General features: G+C 35.9%; 4 protein-coding genes across 5 annotated transcripts; 1 reads left to right on the forward strand and 3 right to left on the reverse strand.

The window, feature by feature from the left end:
* Nucleotides 1–154: 154 nt before the first annotated feature.
* LOC109166888 (receptor-like protein 12) lies at nucleotides 155–4,879 on the reverse strand. Of its 2 annotated transcripts, none has more exons than XM_019315787.1 (3): nucleotides 1,716–4,879; nucleotides 1,435–1,509; nucleotides 155–426 (listed from the first exon to the last, which is right to left on the reverse strand). In XM_019315787.1, exons 1-2 carry the CDS (start codon nucleotides 3,065–3,067, stop codon nucleotides 1,503–1,505), a joined length of 1,359 nt encoding a protein of 452 aa, XP_019171332.1. In that variant the 5' UTR covers nucleotides 3,068–4,879; the 3' UTR covers nucleotides 155–426; nucleotides 1,435–1,502. The 2 variants fall into 2 exon arrangements, with proteins under 2 accessions (XP_019171332.1, XP_019171333.1); XM_019315788.1 differs by having other exon boundaries at nucleotides 1,445–1,509; nucleotides 1,710–4,879.
* On the reverse strand, nucleotides 3,131–3,809 carry LOC109166831 (probable LRR receptor-like serine/threonine-protein kinase At4g36180). Its single transcript, XM_019315711.1, has 2 exons — nucleotides 3,263–3,809; nucleotides 3,131–3,162 (listed from the first exon to the last, which is right to left on the reverse strand). Exons 1-2 carry the CDS (start codon nucleotides 3,807–3,809, stop codon nucleotides 3,131–3,133), a joined length of 579 nt encoding a protein of 192 aa, XP_019171256.1.
* LOC109166832 (leucine-rich repeat receptor-like protein CLAVATA2) lies at nucleotides 3,837–6,982 on the reverse strand. Its single transcript, XM_019315712.1, has 2 exons — nucleotides 6,835–6,982; nucleotides 3,837–4,594 (listed from the first exon to the last, which is right to left on the reverse strand). Exons 1-2 carry the CDS (start codon nucleotides 6,980–6,982, stop codon nucleotides 3,837–3,839), a joined length of 906 nt encoding a protein of 301 aa, XP_019171257.1.
* Nucleotides 6,983–12,255: 5,273 nt separating this feature from the next.
* Nucleotides 12,256–14,472, forward strand: LOC109166825 (binding partner of ACD11 1-like). Its single transcript, XM_019315705.1, has 6 exons — nucleotides 12,256–12,462; nucleotides 12,666–12,752; nucleotides 13,089–13,192; nucleotides 13,292–13,367; nucleotides 13,623–13,706; nucleotides 13,809–14,472. Exons 1-6 carry the CDS (start codon nucleotides 12,457–12,459, stop codon nucleotides 14,424–14,426), a joined length of 975 nt encoding a protein of 324 aa, XP_019171250.1. The 5' UTR covers nucleotides 12,256–12,456; the 3' UTR covers nucleotides 14,427–14,472.
* The last annotated feature ends 1,533 nt before the right edge of the window (nucleotides 14,473–16,005 follow it).

Raw genomic sequence — 16,005 nt, forward strand, 5'->3', positions numbered from 1 at the left:
ATGGTCTTTTTGATTTTTTTTTAAAAAAAAATAGAACCAAAACAACATATTAAATACCAATTATATCACAACATTAGGGGTACAGTGCAGATGACATTGAATACGATAATAAATTACATACATATGGCTCAAGACAAACATCCACATACATATGGCTCAAGACAAACATCAACTTCAAATCTCATCACTACAACCTTCATTAGATAAGAAGCAACATACAAAAAAAAAAAAAAAACAAAACAAAGAACATTACCATAAAAGGTAGTCCAAAACACATAAACAACAAATAAGATCAACACCTATAGCATATAGATGCGATAGTCTGTGCCTCTTTCAACTTAATCTAAACCTTGATAAAACCAAATTAAACAAATACGACGAGTTCATAATCACTTCTTTGCATTTGCATTAGGTATCAACACCGGCCTGCAAAATGTGTTATAAAACAATGTGATGAGTAATATATTTCAATTCATATAATTGACACTTAGTATAATTGTGTTTAGGTATACATTTTAACATATAATAAAACATGTGTTTACAATCAATAATAGTGAATACTAACATATATTTCTCAATTCTTTAAAATTAAAATTATATTTGTCATTTAGTAATGTACCGTTACATGTATATAGTGCATGCACACATAGTAGTAAAGTGATCTTTAGCCTTTGATGAAAAAATTATTGACATAATAATATTTTGTTGTAATAAGTCATTCTTAAAAATTTGAAGTATGCATAACACCAAGATTTCTTGAATAATAAAATGCTTAACACTCTAATAAATCAAACAAATTAAGAAATCTGGTATAGAACTACATGAAAAACTCATGATCATCATTGCTATTAGTTTTTGTAGATTGACATGCATGCAACAAAAGATGCATGGTACATTATCACTGAGACAATCCTTTAGATCAAGACTTATAAGAAACTTTTGTCCCATGCATATTAGAAAAGTGATAAGTTTGAACTATCTAATATATATACAATTCATTTTTTTGAGAAGTTTAAATAAATAAATAAATAAATATATATATATATATATATATATATATATATATATATATATATATATATATATATATATATAACATAGAGGCTCTTTCGGGTGCAAGAATGTAAATCAAATTAAATCCTAAATTCTTGTCCATATAGATATTGGTGGGCTACAACTCTAATTCCAGCATGAGTAGAAACAGGAAGGATATGATTAACATTCTTTCAACCAAGAAAACAAGAAAAAAATATTAAATATATATCCATTGGGGTTTATGGTGTTTATTTGGTGCATATACAAATAATAAGTGACATTTTGAAACCAACATAAACTGCATATAATTTTCTCACCATTGTAGAATACCAAAAAAAAAAAAAAAAAAAAAAAAAAAAAAAAAAAAAAAAAAAAAAAAGAGAAGAAAATGAAATTAACATTGATATACCACGTACAAGAAGCCCAAATACGATGAACTAACAGACACTCGTAATCTAGTACTAACATCAACACCTGCAAAATATATTATAAAATAATGAGTTAGTAATGAAAACGTCACATGTGTAATAATGAGTTAGTAATGAAAACGTCACATGTGTACTTATGTTGCATATATTAGTAAAACAAAGCGATAATTTAAAGACATTTGAGTGCGAGCATAAAAGTTTTATATAGGAGTTCATAATATAAACGCATAATATAAAGAGATTGACTTTTACCTTCTAATGAAATTCTTGTATAATATGTTATTGTAAGCCATCTCCAAGAACTTGAAGTACGCAAAACGCCAAGATCTCTTGAAAAGTAAAATGCTTAGCACTCCAATGAATCCAACAAAGAAACCAGGCCCCAAACCAGCATAAAACCACATTATAAACTCATGGTTATCACCACTTGTTTCTGTATGTTGATCAACGGAAGATGCTTTAGGAGTAGGGCCGCAACTTTTCGGAAGTGGGGCGCCACACAATCCTTCATTGCCAATATAAATGGATGGCTCAATGAGGGTTTGAAGTTGATTTCCTGATGGTATTCTTCCATACAAATTGTTGAATGACAAGTTTAAGTAACTCAAAAAGTTCAAAGATGATAAGCTTGGAGGAATGCGACCGGAAAGCAGATTCCTTGATAAATCAAGAGATTCAATGTTGCTCAAATTGCCAATACTTGCAGGGATAGCACCACTTAGATGATTTCTAGAAAGATTCAAATTCTTTAATGCATGCAAACTTGTTAACTCCACTGGGATCATTCCAACTAAGTGGTTCCATGAAAGGTCCATGGACCTCAAAAATCGAAGGGTTTTATTATACTGCAACTTTAATCCTTTTATATCTTCAAAAATTTCATCTCCATACCCTATTGAGCCAATCCCGGTATAACCATACTCTAAGTTGCCTTCAGTAACCATTCCTGTTAGGTTGTCAAAACAATGAGGGATATATCCAGACATGTTATTATTTGCCAAATTCAACAATTGAAGATTTTGCAATTGACACAATTGCAATGGAATATCCCCATAGAAATGATTTGCATGAAGTATAAGAAATCCCATATTTGATAACTTTTCCCCAATCCATGGAGGGATAACATCTGTTAATTCATTTTCACTTAAATCCAAGACTCCTAAGTTTCTTAAGTTCTGCAAACTTGAAGGGACTTCCCCTTCCAGTTTGTTGTTTGGCAAGTGCAGAGATTGGAGATGATATAGAGATCCCAGTGAAATCGGAATGTGGCCACATAGATTGTTATTTCCCAAATCAAGAACAATTAAGTTCTGCAGCTTTCCAAAGCATAAAGGTATCTTCCCAGATAACTTATTTGTTGAAAGATCAAGTTGGTCTAAATCTTTTAAATTGCATAACCACCTGGGGATTTCACTCGTCAATTGATTATTTGAAAGTAAAAGATATTCAACTTTCATATAACTTTCAACCCCAACATGGGGTTTCAAGGGAAGATTTCCACTTATACCATTTTGAGAGAGCTCTATCACTCCGCAATTCCAAGAGAAATCCCAAAACCAATCAGGGATAGCATTTGTGATGACGCATGGATAAAATCTGAACATTCCTTTGGGTACGAAGCCAATGAGGGAAATCAGGACCCATTATAATGGAATCCATTTCAATGGTTAGAAGTTGAAAAGGAGGAATCCAAACAGAGCTTACATTCCAAACAAATAAATTTCCAGATATGTCCAAGACTACGAGCTTATTAAGTTTTGAAAAGTGAAATTCTGAGAGAACACCTGTAAATGAATTACCAGATATATCTACACTTTCAAGGTTGGAAAGTTGTCCAAGGTTCAAGGGAACGCTGCCACTAAACTTATTATCAGGAATAAGCAAATACTGCAACGTTGATAAATTTCCAAGTGACTCAGCTATTGTACCAGAGAAGGAATTTGAAGAGAGTGAAAGGTATTCCAGATTCCTATACTCGTACAGCCCTTTTGGAAGTTGACCACTAAAATTGTTTCCATCTAAGCACAGTGTTCTCAAACTACTTAAGAGGCAGCCAGATAAAACTGTAGTAAAATCTGTCAATTTATTGCCACGTAAATCAAGCAGTTGTAATCTACAAAGATGACTTAGGCTATTTGGAATTGAACCTTCAAACTGATTGTAAGCTAGCTGTAGAGAGATGAATGAAGTCAAGTTTCCAAGACAATTGGGAATTAAACCTTGAAAATCATTTCCGCTGAGTTCCATGTCAATCAAATTGTGAATCTTACACAATGGAGTTATTGTGCCAGTAAGGGAATTTTCAGCAAGGTCAACAACCTTTAAAGAGGCCAAGTGCTCAAACATATCTGGCAAACGAGAATTAATATGATTTCAACCTAGACTGAGATACTCTAGGCTGGTGAGATTAGATAACCAAAAAAGGATTGTAGAATCCAAATAATTCTCATACAGATTAAGCCAAACAAGAGCAGTAGTGGAGTTAACATGTGAAAGAGGATTGGTTGTGCCAAGATTGCAAAAAGCCAAGTTTAAAGAAGCTAAAGACACGAGCTTGTTGATTGGGTTTAGCCAATTTTCACTATGCCCAATGGAAATCCCAGACATGTCAAGAGTTCTTAGAGAAGAAAGACCAAACAACCAATCCAGGTTATTTGTAGCCAAATTATTAAAATTAGGTCCATCCACTTCATGTATTCCTATGTCGAGATGCTCTAAACTTGAAAGATTTCCAAGATGAGTTGGAATGCTTCCCACAAAACCCGAACTCGAGAGGTTAAGATACTTCAAGTTTTTGAAGGATCCCAAGAATTCAGGAATTTTGATTGCAGAAAAATTGTTCAAACTTAGATCAAGATAATCCAAATGTGTTAAGTTGATAAGAGATTGATTTATCTCACCTTCCAAGCAATTGTTGCAATAGTATGAATTGTCCCAGTATCTCCCAATATCATCATATGTTGCTTGCAGGTTCTGTAAATCAAGCTTTAGGACATGGCCAGTTGTTGAGCTACAAGACACTCCCTTCCATTTGCAACAATCAAGACCGGTCCATGAGGAGAGACGATTTGATCTATCAACCAGACTTTTCTTAAATTGGAGAAGAGAAATCCGCTCCCCTTCAAGGCAACCTGAATTATCATTTGAGTAACAACACTCAAATCTGCATATAACGAGAAGAAAAAGAAGCAGTAGCATAATATTGAAAGTGGTATGTCTCATGGTGTATGTGTAGAGTGTAAACAAAATAATCTTGGTATGTAATTCCTTTTGAGTTTTGAAAATATATAGAAACTGAGTATGCCTAGTGATGGATGGGTATGTAGACACGTCAATCTCCGTATCTCTTAGAGCCACCCAGCAGTAAAAAACTTGAGTTTTTTTGTTAGCAAAGGGAACAAAATAATAATACACCGTAATAACTAAGATTTAATTAGAGGCTGATTACCCAAAAATTAGTTTAAATCAACATTTAAAGTAGTCATATAAATTTCAAAAGGGTTTATTTTTATTTGAGTCAAGTCAAAATAGATATATTATACATTTAAAATTGATAATGAGTGAAGGAAAAATTGATTTTCAAAGAGTATTCATTTGATTTGAAATTCTCACACAACCGCCCGCATCTAGCTAGCACTAGCTATGTTTTTTTTTTTTTAAATCTAATTTTTTGTAAGACTAAAAAAAAACCAACAAAATCATTTTCACAAAACAAAAAAAAAAAAAAAACAAAACAAAACCATCATTGATCATACACTTAGACTATTGACACGCGGATAGACTGCATGTTTCCAACATAGGTGTGGAAATGGTCAAAAGTGAAAGTGCTTTTGGAGTTTGTAAATTTCTTGTTAATACGGAGTATTTTTTTAGGTTAGTTGCATTAAAAATATTTTTCTTCAAGAGATAAAAATTGAAGACTGATTAAATAATTCGCGATTTACCTTCTCAGACGACACTTTCTAGATAAAAAGTTTTAAAAATTAATAAGTAAAACTAATCTAGAGTAAGCTTGGAAACTTAATATATTAAAAAATTAATAATTAACTAATATTGAAGATAAGTTTCTCAAATCTCCAAACACTTCTCAAACTCCTACAGTTCCCCACTGCCACATTTTCCACAACTTATGACTCGGCCACTCCCCATCATACCCATGTTTTCCACAACTTATGGCTCCCACATCCCACAATATCTATGGTTGTATCATATTTAGTCAAGTCGATCTGCTACACTTCTTCCTTATCTCAATTATAATTGGCCTGGCTAAATTTATGCCACGCACAAATTATTTAAAATATATCTACTCCCAGGAAATTCTATGCCACGCACCTTGCGTGCGGTGTGGTGCATTTTTTTGTGGTGTATTGGTGCATTTTCAAATACTATTTACTACATTTTTACATGTCTAATGGTGAATCTGCATTAATCGCACAAGAAACACTGTCGGCATTTGAATCAGTATCTATATATATATATATATATATATATATATATATATATATATATATATATATATATATATATATATATATATATATATTATTTATTTATTTATGTTAATGTGACAATGATACGTTAATTAATACTTGATTGATAACTCGGGGTGGTAGCTCAAATAGTAAATGAGCTCTCTTTGTGAGAGAGATGAGGATTAGTCGGATGGACCTGGATCGTTAAACGGACAGAAAAGACTCGGATCACTTCGTGGTTTACACTAAAAAAAATAATACTTGACTGATGACTGGTACTAAAGTCGTTTAATTTTTTGTTTTGCCAAGTGGCCATCTCTTTACCAATTGTTAAATTAGAATCTATCTATCCAGTGCAATGGCTTTGCATGACCGATATCACAGTCAAATTCTATTTTGGTGTGCTTCTACTTTTTTTTTTTTTTTTGAAAACGTGCTTCTACTTTTCTTCATCAGTCACTTCACATTTCGTGTTTGTTTTCGTATCATATCCTATTTGTTAGGATCGATACGGTTCGCAAACACCAAAATACAGCTGTAATTCGGATCGAAAATAATGAGAATATTTTTAGTGTAAGATTTAAAATAAATCATACACAAAATAAAGGAAATTTGAAGAAGGATTTTTCTGTATTGGCAAAAGGATATTACAAATAGGAATTTCAAATATAACTCTCTATTCTACTCTCTATATTTTGCTATGCTAATGGGAGAATTCCTGATGGAATGGGATGAGATTGGATGAAGAGGAGTTGCCTATTTATAGCAAACCCTCTCCTGCAACTTCATCTTGCTCTTCCGAAATGAGCATCTTGCTCTTCCGAAATGAGCATCTTGCTCTTCAGAGATGAGCATCTTGCTCTTCCAAAATGAGCATCTTGCTCTTCAGAGATGAGCACCTTGCTCTTCAGAGATGAACATCTTGCTCTTCAGACCAAGTGTTCTTGCTCCTGCTCCTAACCTCATCAGAAAAAGGTTCTGCCCATTTCCACATTTGACTTTAGTATTTACAAATCTCCCACTTAAAGTCACAATGTGGACCTTCATCCTTTCTGCCAATTCCGTGCTGCTTGCATACTTGTTAGGCCAATTGAGGATCTACACCATACGAATTTATCGTTGGTAATAGGCTTTGTTAACATATCTGCCAGGTTATCTTTAGTATGGATTTTCTGTATATCCACACTTCCTTCTTCCACCTTTTCACGAACAAAGTGAAACTGAACCCGTATGTGTTTCGTCTTGGAATGAAATGCTGGATTCTTTGTTAAGTACAAAGCGCTCTGACTGTCACAAAATAGAGTCATTTTCTCTAATTTGTGCCCGAGCTCCTCCAATAGTATTTGCAACCATATAGCCTCTTTACTAGCTTGAGTAGCAGCTATATATTCTGCTTCCGTCGTCGATGTTGCCACAACAGACTGCAACTTCGAAACCCTGCTTACTGCTCCGCCAGCAAGAGTAAACACATAACCCGTGGTGGATTTGCTACAATCAAGATTACCTGCATAATCTGAATCAACATAGCCTCTAATAATGAAGTTTGATCCTCCATAACACAATGCAATATCTGAGGTACCCTTGATATATCTAAGGATCCTCTTCACAGCACTCCAATGCTCTCTACCAGGATTTGCCATGTATCGACTGACCGCTCCCACTGCTTGTGCAATGTCTGGTCTAGTGCAGATCATAGCAAACATTAAACTGCCCACTACTGATGCATACGGTACTCGGGACATCTCCATCCTCTCTGCTTCGTTGCTAGGACTCATACTTGAGGATAACTTGAAATTAATAGAAAGAGGGGTAGAAATTGGCTTACAATCTTGCATGTTGAAGTGCCGCAAGATTTTCTTCAGATAATTCTGCTGAGAGAGCCAAATCTTCCTATTATTTCTGTCTCGGTGAATTTGCATCCCTAGAATCTTGTTTGCTGGTCCCAAGTCCTTCATTTCAAATTCCCTAGCCAGTTGAGCCTTCATCTCCTTGATACGATCATTGTTGGGGCCTACTACCAACATGTCGTCAACATACAACAGCAAGATGATAAACTGATTATCATCAAATCTCTTGCAATATGCGCAAGGATCGGAATTAAACCTATTGTATCCAAGGCTCAGAATGAATGAATCAAATCTCTTATACCAACATCGCGGCGCCTGTTTGAGACCGTATAGAGATTTGGTCAACCTGCAAACCAAGTTCCCTTTTCCTTTTTCTTCAAAACCTCCTGGTTGGAGCATGTAAATCTCTTCTTCAAGTTCTCCATGTAGAAACGTAGTTTTTACATCCAACTGCTCAAGATACAAGTCAAACACAGCACACATTGCTAGGACTGCTCGAATCGTTGTAAGTCGTATAACAGGAGAAAATATCTCGTTGAAATCAACTCCTTCCTTCTGAGCAAATCCTTTCATAACTAATCGAGCACGATACCGTTCCACTTGGTTGTTGCTATCTCGTTTGATCTTATAGACCCATTTGTTTCCAATAGCCTTCCTTCCTCGTGGTAACGGGACAAGTTCCCATGTTTTATTATATTCTTATGGAGAGCTTCGATTTCTTCTTGCATTGATGTCATCCACAGAGATGCATCTGGACCTTTTATAGCCTCATGGTAAGTTAATGGCTCACCATCTTCTGTTAGTAGACAGTATGCAACATTTCCCTCCATTGAATAATCTGAGTGCCAAGCTGGTTCTCTCCTCTCCCGAGTTGATCGTCGAACTTCTGAAGTTGAAAACTCAGCTTGATCTTGATCATCATGCTCTATTGTTGCTTTAGGGGAAACTGGAATTTCTTCTTCCTTCCTTCCCTCAACTTGTACTGTAGTTGTCACTGGTTTCTCCTTCCCAGTGCTTTCCCTTTCTTGTACCTTGCTTTCTACAAATACAACATCCTTGCTGATGATAACCTTGTGGGCAGTGGGATCCCACAGGCGATACCCCTTCACTCCATCAGCATACCCCAAGAAAACACATTTTCTTGATTTTGGATCAAGTTTAGATGTTTCTTGAGTGTTGTATATCACATATGCCGGACTCCCAAATGTATGCAAGTGAGAATAACTGGATGGCTTACCAGTCCACATTTCCATTGGCGTTTTCAGATCAATTGCGGTTGATGGTGACCGATTGATCACATAACATGCGATTTTGACTGCTTCTGCCCAAAATGAATTTGCCAAATTTGCAGTCCTCAACATTGCTCTTGTTCTTTCCAACAAGGTTCTGTTCATCCGCTCTGCACTCCATTTTGTTGTGGAGTATACGCCACCGTGAACTGCCGTTTGATACCTTCTTGTAGACAGAATTTATCAAACTCATCACTAGTATATTCTCCTCCATTATCCGACCTCAAACACTTGATCCGTTTATCGGATTCAAGTTCCACACGCGCTTTGAAGAATTTGAAAACTTCAAATACATCCGCCTTCCGCTTGATTGGATACACCCAACATCTCCTCGAGTAATCGTCTATGAAGGATACAAAATGCTTTGCACCTCCCAGGGATATAACTGGTGCTTGCCAAACATCGGAGTGGATTAGCTCCAAGATAGCCTTGCTCCTTGCTTTAGAGTTCTCGAACTTCAATATATGCTGCTTACTTGTAACACAATGCTCACAAAAAGGTAATGAAACCTTTTTTTAGCCCCGGAAGAAGATGTTGATCAGCAAGAATCTTTAGACCTCGTTCAGACATGTGGCCAAGTTTTTGATGCCACATCATCGTTGATTCCTCTATAAGATTGTCTGATGCAACAGCTGCTTCTCCTTGTAGTAGTGTTTCTCCTTTAAGCATGTATAGATTGGCCGCTATCTTTTCAGCTTTCATCACAACAAGCGCGCCCTTGATTACTTTGATGATCCCATCCTGAATGTAAATTTTACATTCACGGCTATCTAATTGTCCTAAAGACAATAGATTTTTCTTCAGGCTTTTCACGTGTTGTACCTCTTGGATAGTGCGAACTGTACCATCAAACATTTTTAGTTTGATAGTACCAATGCCAGCAATCTCTAAGGCATGATCATCTCCCATGAAGACTGATCCTCCAGAGACAGGTTCATATTCATGAAACCATTCTCTTCGTGAAGTCATATGCCATGTTGCTCCGGAGTCCATGAGCCAAACATCAGCTAGACTCTTCCTGCCTTCAACAATCGTTGCTGCTTCACCAAATAAAACTTCGCATTCATCCGATGTACTCACAACACATCCCTGAGCATTTGATGTCTCGGGATTTTTGCCTTTGGTCACATCCTTCTTGAGCTGCCAACACTCACTCTTGAAGTGCCCCTTTTTGCCATAGTGAAAACACTTGACATTCTTCTTACCCCTTGACTTTGATTTACCTCGGTTGTGACTCCCACTGGAGCCAGGCTCCGTTGATCTTCCTCTTGTCACTGTCAACGCCTGAGACTGTTGTGAGGTTCCAACTTTATATTCTTTGTTTTTGCGCCGACTTTCTTCTTGAAGAACCGCAACTGCAATGTCATCGAAGACAAGTACCTCCTTGTTGTTGACTAGATTGATAATGAGTTGATCGTATGAATCCGGTAGACTTTGGAGTAAAATTTCAGCACGTTCATTCACATCTATTTTATAACTCAACGCCGAGAGTTGTGAAAATAGAGTGTTGAGAGTGTTGATGTGCTCAGTTACTGAGGATGTCTCCATCATCCTGAGAGTGTATAGCTTCCTCTTCAAGAAGATTTTGTTGTGCAGTGATTTGGCCTCATACAAATTTACGAGAGTATCCCATATCTCTTTTGCCGTACCTTTTTCCGCCACACTTGACAAAACTTCATCAGCAAGTGCTAAGTGCAGATTGGCAATAGCGTTACTATCCATTTCTGTCCACTTTGCATCGTCTGTGAAATCGGCTGGTCTTTCTTCAATTGCTGCAACGCATTTATCTTTCCTGAGAACTGCTTTCATTCTCATTTTCCACAACGAGAAACTGTTCCCATTGAACTTTTCAATCTCGTACTTTGCCGTCATTGTAAGTGGTGTTATTGATCCTGAACAATATATCTAAATAGTACCGTATAATAGAAAACTACCGGTCCTGTGAACAGTACACCAGGAAAATATTTCTGGAGAAGAGAGGTGAGTCACAAATGGACTGCTTAAATACCAAGTCTTAACCAGATCTTTTCCTAGACATGTACAATCACTTTACCAGTATGAGTTCTAACATAACCGATACAGTACAGATATATCTATGAACCAACCTGGGGCTCTGATACCACTTGTTAAGTTGTTAGGATCGATACGGTTCGCAAACACCAAAATACAGCGGCAATTCGGACCGGAAATAATGAGAATATTTCTAGTGTAAGATTTAAAATAAATCATACACAAAATAAAGGCAATTTGAAGAAGGATTTTTCTGTATTGGCAAAAAGATATTACAAATAGGAATTACAAATATAACTCTCTATTCTACTCTCTATATTTTGCTATGCTAATGGGAGAATTCCTGATGGAATGGGATGAGATTGGGTGAAGAGGAGTTGCCTATTTATAGCAAACCCTCTCCTGCAACTTCATCTTGCTCTTTCTCCTGAAATGAGCATCTTGCTCTTTCTCCTGCTCTTCCGAAATGAGCATCTTGCTCTTCAGAGATGAGCATCTTGCTCTTCCGAAATGAGCATCTTGCTCTTCCGAGATGAGCACCTTGCTCTTCAGAGATGAACATCTTGCTCTTCAGACCAAGTGTTCTTGCTCCTGCTCCTAACCTCATCAGAAAAAGGTTCTGCCCATTTTCACATTTGACTTTAGTATTTACAGTATTTGGTACTAATACATTTCAATTTAACAATAGGTGTGATTCTGATAAATCTATTTACACTGATAATTTAATGAATTTGCACCCATATTTTAATGGACTCTACACTCGTGTAATTGCAACCCAGACCCATGTCTATGATATAATTTATTATTGTTTCCAAAAAAGGCTGAATTCTCAACTTTGAGGGTCTCTCACGTTCTGGTCCGGAAAAACATCTAGAGGATATAAATCATGGTAACACAGCTGAACAGAGGCTAGACATTTGCTTACTGCGCACAAAGTTCAGAGCTCCTCACTTTGAGCGGTTGCTCTCACACTGGTGAGAGTCGACCCCGATTATTGTTTTCAAACTTCATCTTTGTGACCAACTGGCCTGCCCATGTAGACCGTCTATGATATAATTTGGTTTAGGAAATAAATACCATTCATATTTAATTTTAGTTAAATTGCAAATATACATATATCTACACATTGTATGGCAGAATGAAGATACAGTTAAAGACCTTTAATTTATGCATGCATGGGAATGGAATCCGCTTTGACGTACGTTCAATTTGGTTTTCAACAGGACTCATCTCTCCCTCTCTTTCTCTCATTCTCTCTCATTCCCTATCTATCTAGCCCAAATCCATCACCTTGTAGCTATGATAATAACCTTATTTTGATTCTTCAAAGTTACAAGGATTTTAATCTCTCCTTTAATTTCTAGACAACCTCGAAATGTCGGTGAGTTTAGTATTTCATTCAATGTTTTTTTTTTTTTTTCTGATCTGTTCTTTTTAATGTTTTTTGTTTATAATTTTATTCAAGTCAATGTTTCTCTGTTTAATTTGCTCTATGAATTGAATGTGGCCGTGGAAATTTTCCTTCAATTTCTTGCATTATTGGACGTTTAATTTGTTGGATATTGAAACAATATTGCTATGCAGGCCCCAATGGACCAGGGTGATAATAAGAAACCTGGAGAAGATACTCCGCCTGCACCTAACCCTGAAAATGAGACCAATGCATCAAAGGTGAGGTTTCTTAATTTCTTGATTACAACGAAATTAATCTTTTAAGGTGATGGAGACTTTAAGGTTGACGGTGGGTGGGTGAGTGGTGAAACATGTTTTCCGTATTTAAAAGTTATAAATTTGATTCTTGCTAACTTCTCGAGCTCATTATACAAGATCTTTCCGAGTTTAATTACCCAGAACACAGCCTAGAATATTGAAAACGGGTTTTCTTACCACTCAAAAAAATTGTCATTCTTCCCTTCTTAAAAGATAGTGCTTATACCAAAAATCTTTTGTGGAATATAACGTTAATAATGCATCAAATTCTTATTTCTGGATCGCATATATTTACAGCCAAATACGGTCAAAGTTACTAATGTCTCCGTAGTTGCGTTAGAAGAGGATGTAAAAGAGTTCTTCTCTTTTTCTGGCGAAATCCACTTCGTTGAACTGCAAAGGTCAGCTGATGATGATACGATCTTAAAATATATATATATATATATATTTCAATTCAAACCGGTTAATAAAGATGCAAATTTATTATGTATTTGTTGCAGGGATAGTGAGACAACTCAAATTGCATATGTAACATTCAATGATCCTCAGGGTGTAGACACTGCACTGCTACTTTCGGTATATATGCTCACTCTCATCTCTTCAAAATTAACAATTTTTAGGTGACCAGAAAAACAAAAACTCATTGTCACTATCTCAGAGTATGCATCAATAAATTTCGACTTCATCTAACCATGCTAAGTTGTCCATGACCCACTGAAAGTTGAACTTATAATATTGTGATTATGATTCAATATCTGACCAAAGTTGGTCCAAAATTAACATTTTTTTTTCTTCAAGTGCTATGTCTAACTAATATGTATAATCTAACAGGGAGCGGTCATATCTAATCTTTCAGTTTCTATAGCTCCGGCAGACAACTATGAGCTTCCCCCTCACGCTCCTCCATTGAACGCCGTAACTTTTCTTGGTCCTGCTAAAAATAATGTCGTTTTAATTTTCTCAAGAAATATAATTGTTGTGTGATTTCGGGGGAATTAAGAATGTTTTTATTCCTAGCCATCTGCTGCGGAGAAAGCCGGGGATGTTGCCAGCACTGTCCTCGCGAAAGGGTTTATCTTCGGAAAGGACGCCCTAAAGAAGGCCAAATCTTTCGACGAGAGGCACCAGTTGACCTCGAACGCCTCGGCGGCGGCGGCTTCCATCGACCGGAAAATGGGGATCACCGAGAAGCTGAGCATCGGGACGGTGGTGGTCGGCGGGAAGGCCCGAGAGGTGAACGACCGTTACCAGGTGTCGGAGAAGGCGAAGGTGGCGATGGCGGCGGCCGAGCAGACGGCCACCACGGCCGGCACGGCTCTCGCCAGCAACCGTTATGTCTCCGGCGGCGCGTCGTGGTTCTCTATCAAGCTTAACGCCGTCGCGAAAGCGGCCAGCGTCGTGAGCGCGTTGACGGCGGAGAAGGTGAAGAAAGCGGAAGAAGAAAAGTGGGAAAACATTACAAAGGAAAGGGCTGCTAACGTTAACGATTTGGCGCAGGTCCATCTGGACCAATCATCGTTTGGAGATGTTCCGGCGGCGGCGGCGGCGGCCGCTGATGATAAATCATCGTCGTCGTCGTCTGATGACGAAGATGATGATAGCAAAAAGACTAAACATGGTGGTAAGCATGGGTGATTAATTACTCTTCAACTTTAAGCCAAATCTGATCTTAATTGGCATATAATTTATGTGTGGAAAAATGTTATATATATGTAACAAATAATTTCTCTTTTAATTTGTTGTGTCCCATTAGATATGACCTGAAAGATTATTGTATATAATATTATTGTATATATGAGAATGTTTAATTAATTAAATACTTGTTACTTATACTTATATGTCTTTATATATTATAGGTTAAAAAAAAAAAAAATTTATACTTCACGTTTTAAGGTAATAACAATGAAGTTAATATATCAAATGCTGAAAATTCCACATGAAAATGATGTTAAATTAAGTCGAAAGTCTTGTTCCGACCACTTTTGGTATCCGGAAAAACCTTTATTGCTATTTTTGACCACTTTGTGCTTTAGACTTGATTTAAGATCACTTTCATATGGTCGGAAATTCCATAATTCCCAGCAGTGTATTATTTGTTATTTGTTATTTGTTATTTTGATTTTCTTCATGAATGACGAAAATGCACGATAAGTTATATCATGGATCACGGTTCATATTGCATTATCGATCACAATCCATTATTGTAATGATGTTCACAATTTATATACTGAATGTTTACAATTTGTATACTGAATGTTCACAATTTACCTACTGAATGTTCACAATTTACATATTAAATGTTCACAGTATATAAATTATGTATGTTTACCGGGTCCATAACATATTGCTAAATGCTAAATATGGGTGTAAGTTCATTATAACAATATGTTAAAATGGTATCAATTAATTTGCTAATTATCACTTAAATGTTTTCTATTTTTGTATAAAATAAAATCGAAATATATTGTTATAAACTATGTGATCTAAGGTGGTCCGGGTCCAATTTCTCATCACTATGGAATTTTATTTTATTTTATTTTTTAATTTTGTTTTGTTGTGACCATTCCATGCCATCAAAACTAGAATTTCTGAATTAGAATACAAATCTTGTTAATTAATAATTACATGCTAAATAGTAAATATAGAGCTTGATGATAATAATATATAACGTTGTTATTTCTTAACCATAGGTAATACTGTACGTACACTTTCACGTAACCAATGCAAAATTTCTGTGTTTGATTATAATAAATAGCAAGCAAATTAAATATAGGTTTGGTATACTTTGTTTTTTAGGATGTTAGTGTCGGTCACGTAGGGAATTTTCAATTCAAAATATTCCTAAATTCTAGTCACATTAATTCATAAAATTAATTTAAGCTGTGCTAGTTGTGCTCACACTTTTGTTAAAATTAATTTGCCTCCTCTTGAAAATATTAATTAGGAGCGTTGAATATAATCGTGAACTCTCCAGGACAAAATGAATTACTAAGAATCTGTTAAAAATATGTTATTCTGTTAATACGAAAGTTATTGTTAGAAGCCTCTAATTGACTTCTAAGATCAATATTTCAACTTGTAAAAAGAATTCAACATTTGAGCATTAATTATGTACGATTATAAATCTAGTATTAATCATGATACTTTGTGATTTGAGGTGGTCTGAGTCGATCTATTTTTCCATCACAATTTTTTTTTTAATTTATATTTTATA

This window comes from Ipomoea nil, unplaced genomic scaffold, assembly GCF_001879475.1.
Source record: "Ipomoea nil cultivar Tokyo-kokei standard unplaced genomic scaffold, Asagao_1.1 scaffold3109, whole genome shotgun sequence".
NCBI classification, from domain to species: domain Eukaryota; kingdom Viridiplantae; phylum Streptophyta; class Magnoliopsida; order Solanales; family Convolvulaceae; genus Ipomoea; species Ipomoea nil.

Excerpts from the sequence above, each read along its gene's own strand:
- LOC109166832 (XM_019315712.1), bottom strand. The coding sequence starts at position 6,982 with ATGAAGGTCCACATTGTGACTTTAAGTGGGAGATTTGTAAATACTAAA. Across the intron at positions 4,595-6,834 it reads GTTCATCTCTGAAGAGCAAG|GTTGCCTTGAAGGGGAGCGG; the intron begins GTGCTCATCTCT and ends ATGATAATTCAG.
- LOC109166888 (XM_019315787.1), bottom strand. The coding sequence starts at position 3,067 with ATGTTCAGATTTTATCCATGCGTCATCACAAATGCTATCCCTGATTGG.
- LOC109166831 (XM_019315711.1), bottom strand. The coding sequence starts at position 3,809 with ATGTTTGAGCACTTGGCCTCTTTAAAGGTTGTTGACCTTGCTGAAAAT. Across the intron at positions 3,163-3,262 it reads TGAAAGTGTAGATATATCTG|CTCTGTTTGGATTCCTCCTT; the intron begins GTAATTCATTTA and ends TTGGAATGTAAG.
- LOC109166825 (XM_019315705.1), top strand. Across the intron at positions 12,753-13,088 it reads ATGAGACCAATGCATCAAAG|CCAAATACGGTCAAAGTTAC; the intron begins GTGAGGTTTCTT and ends ATATATTTACAG. Across the intron at positions 13,193-13,291 it reads CACTTCGTTGAACTGCAAAG|GGATAGTGAGACAACTCAAA; the intron begins GTCAGCTGATGA and ends TATTTGTTGCAG.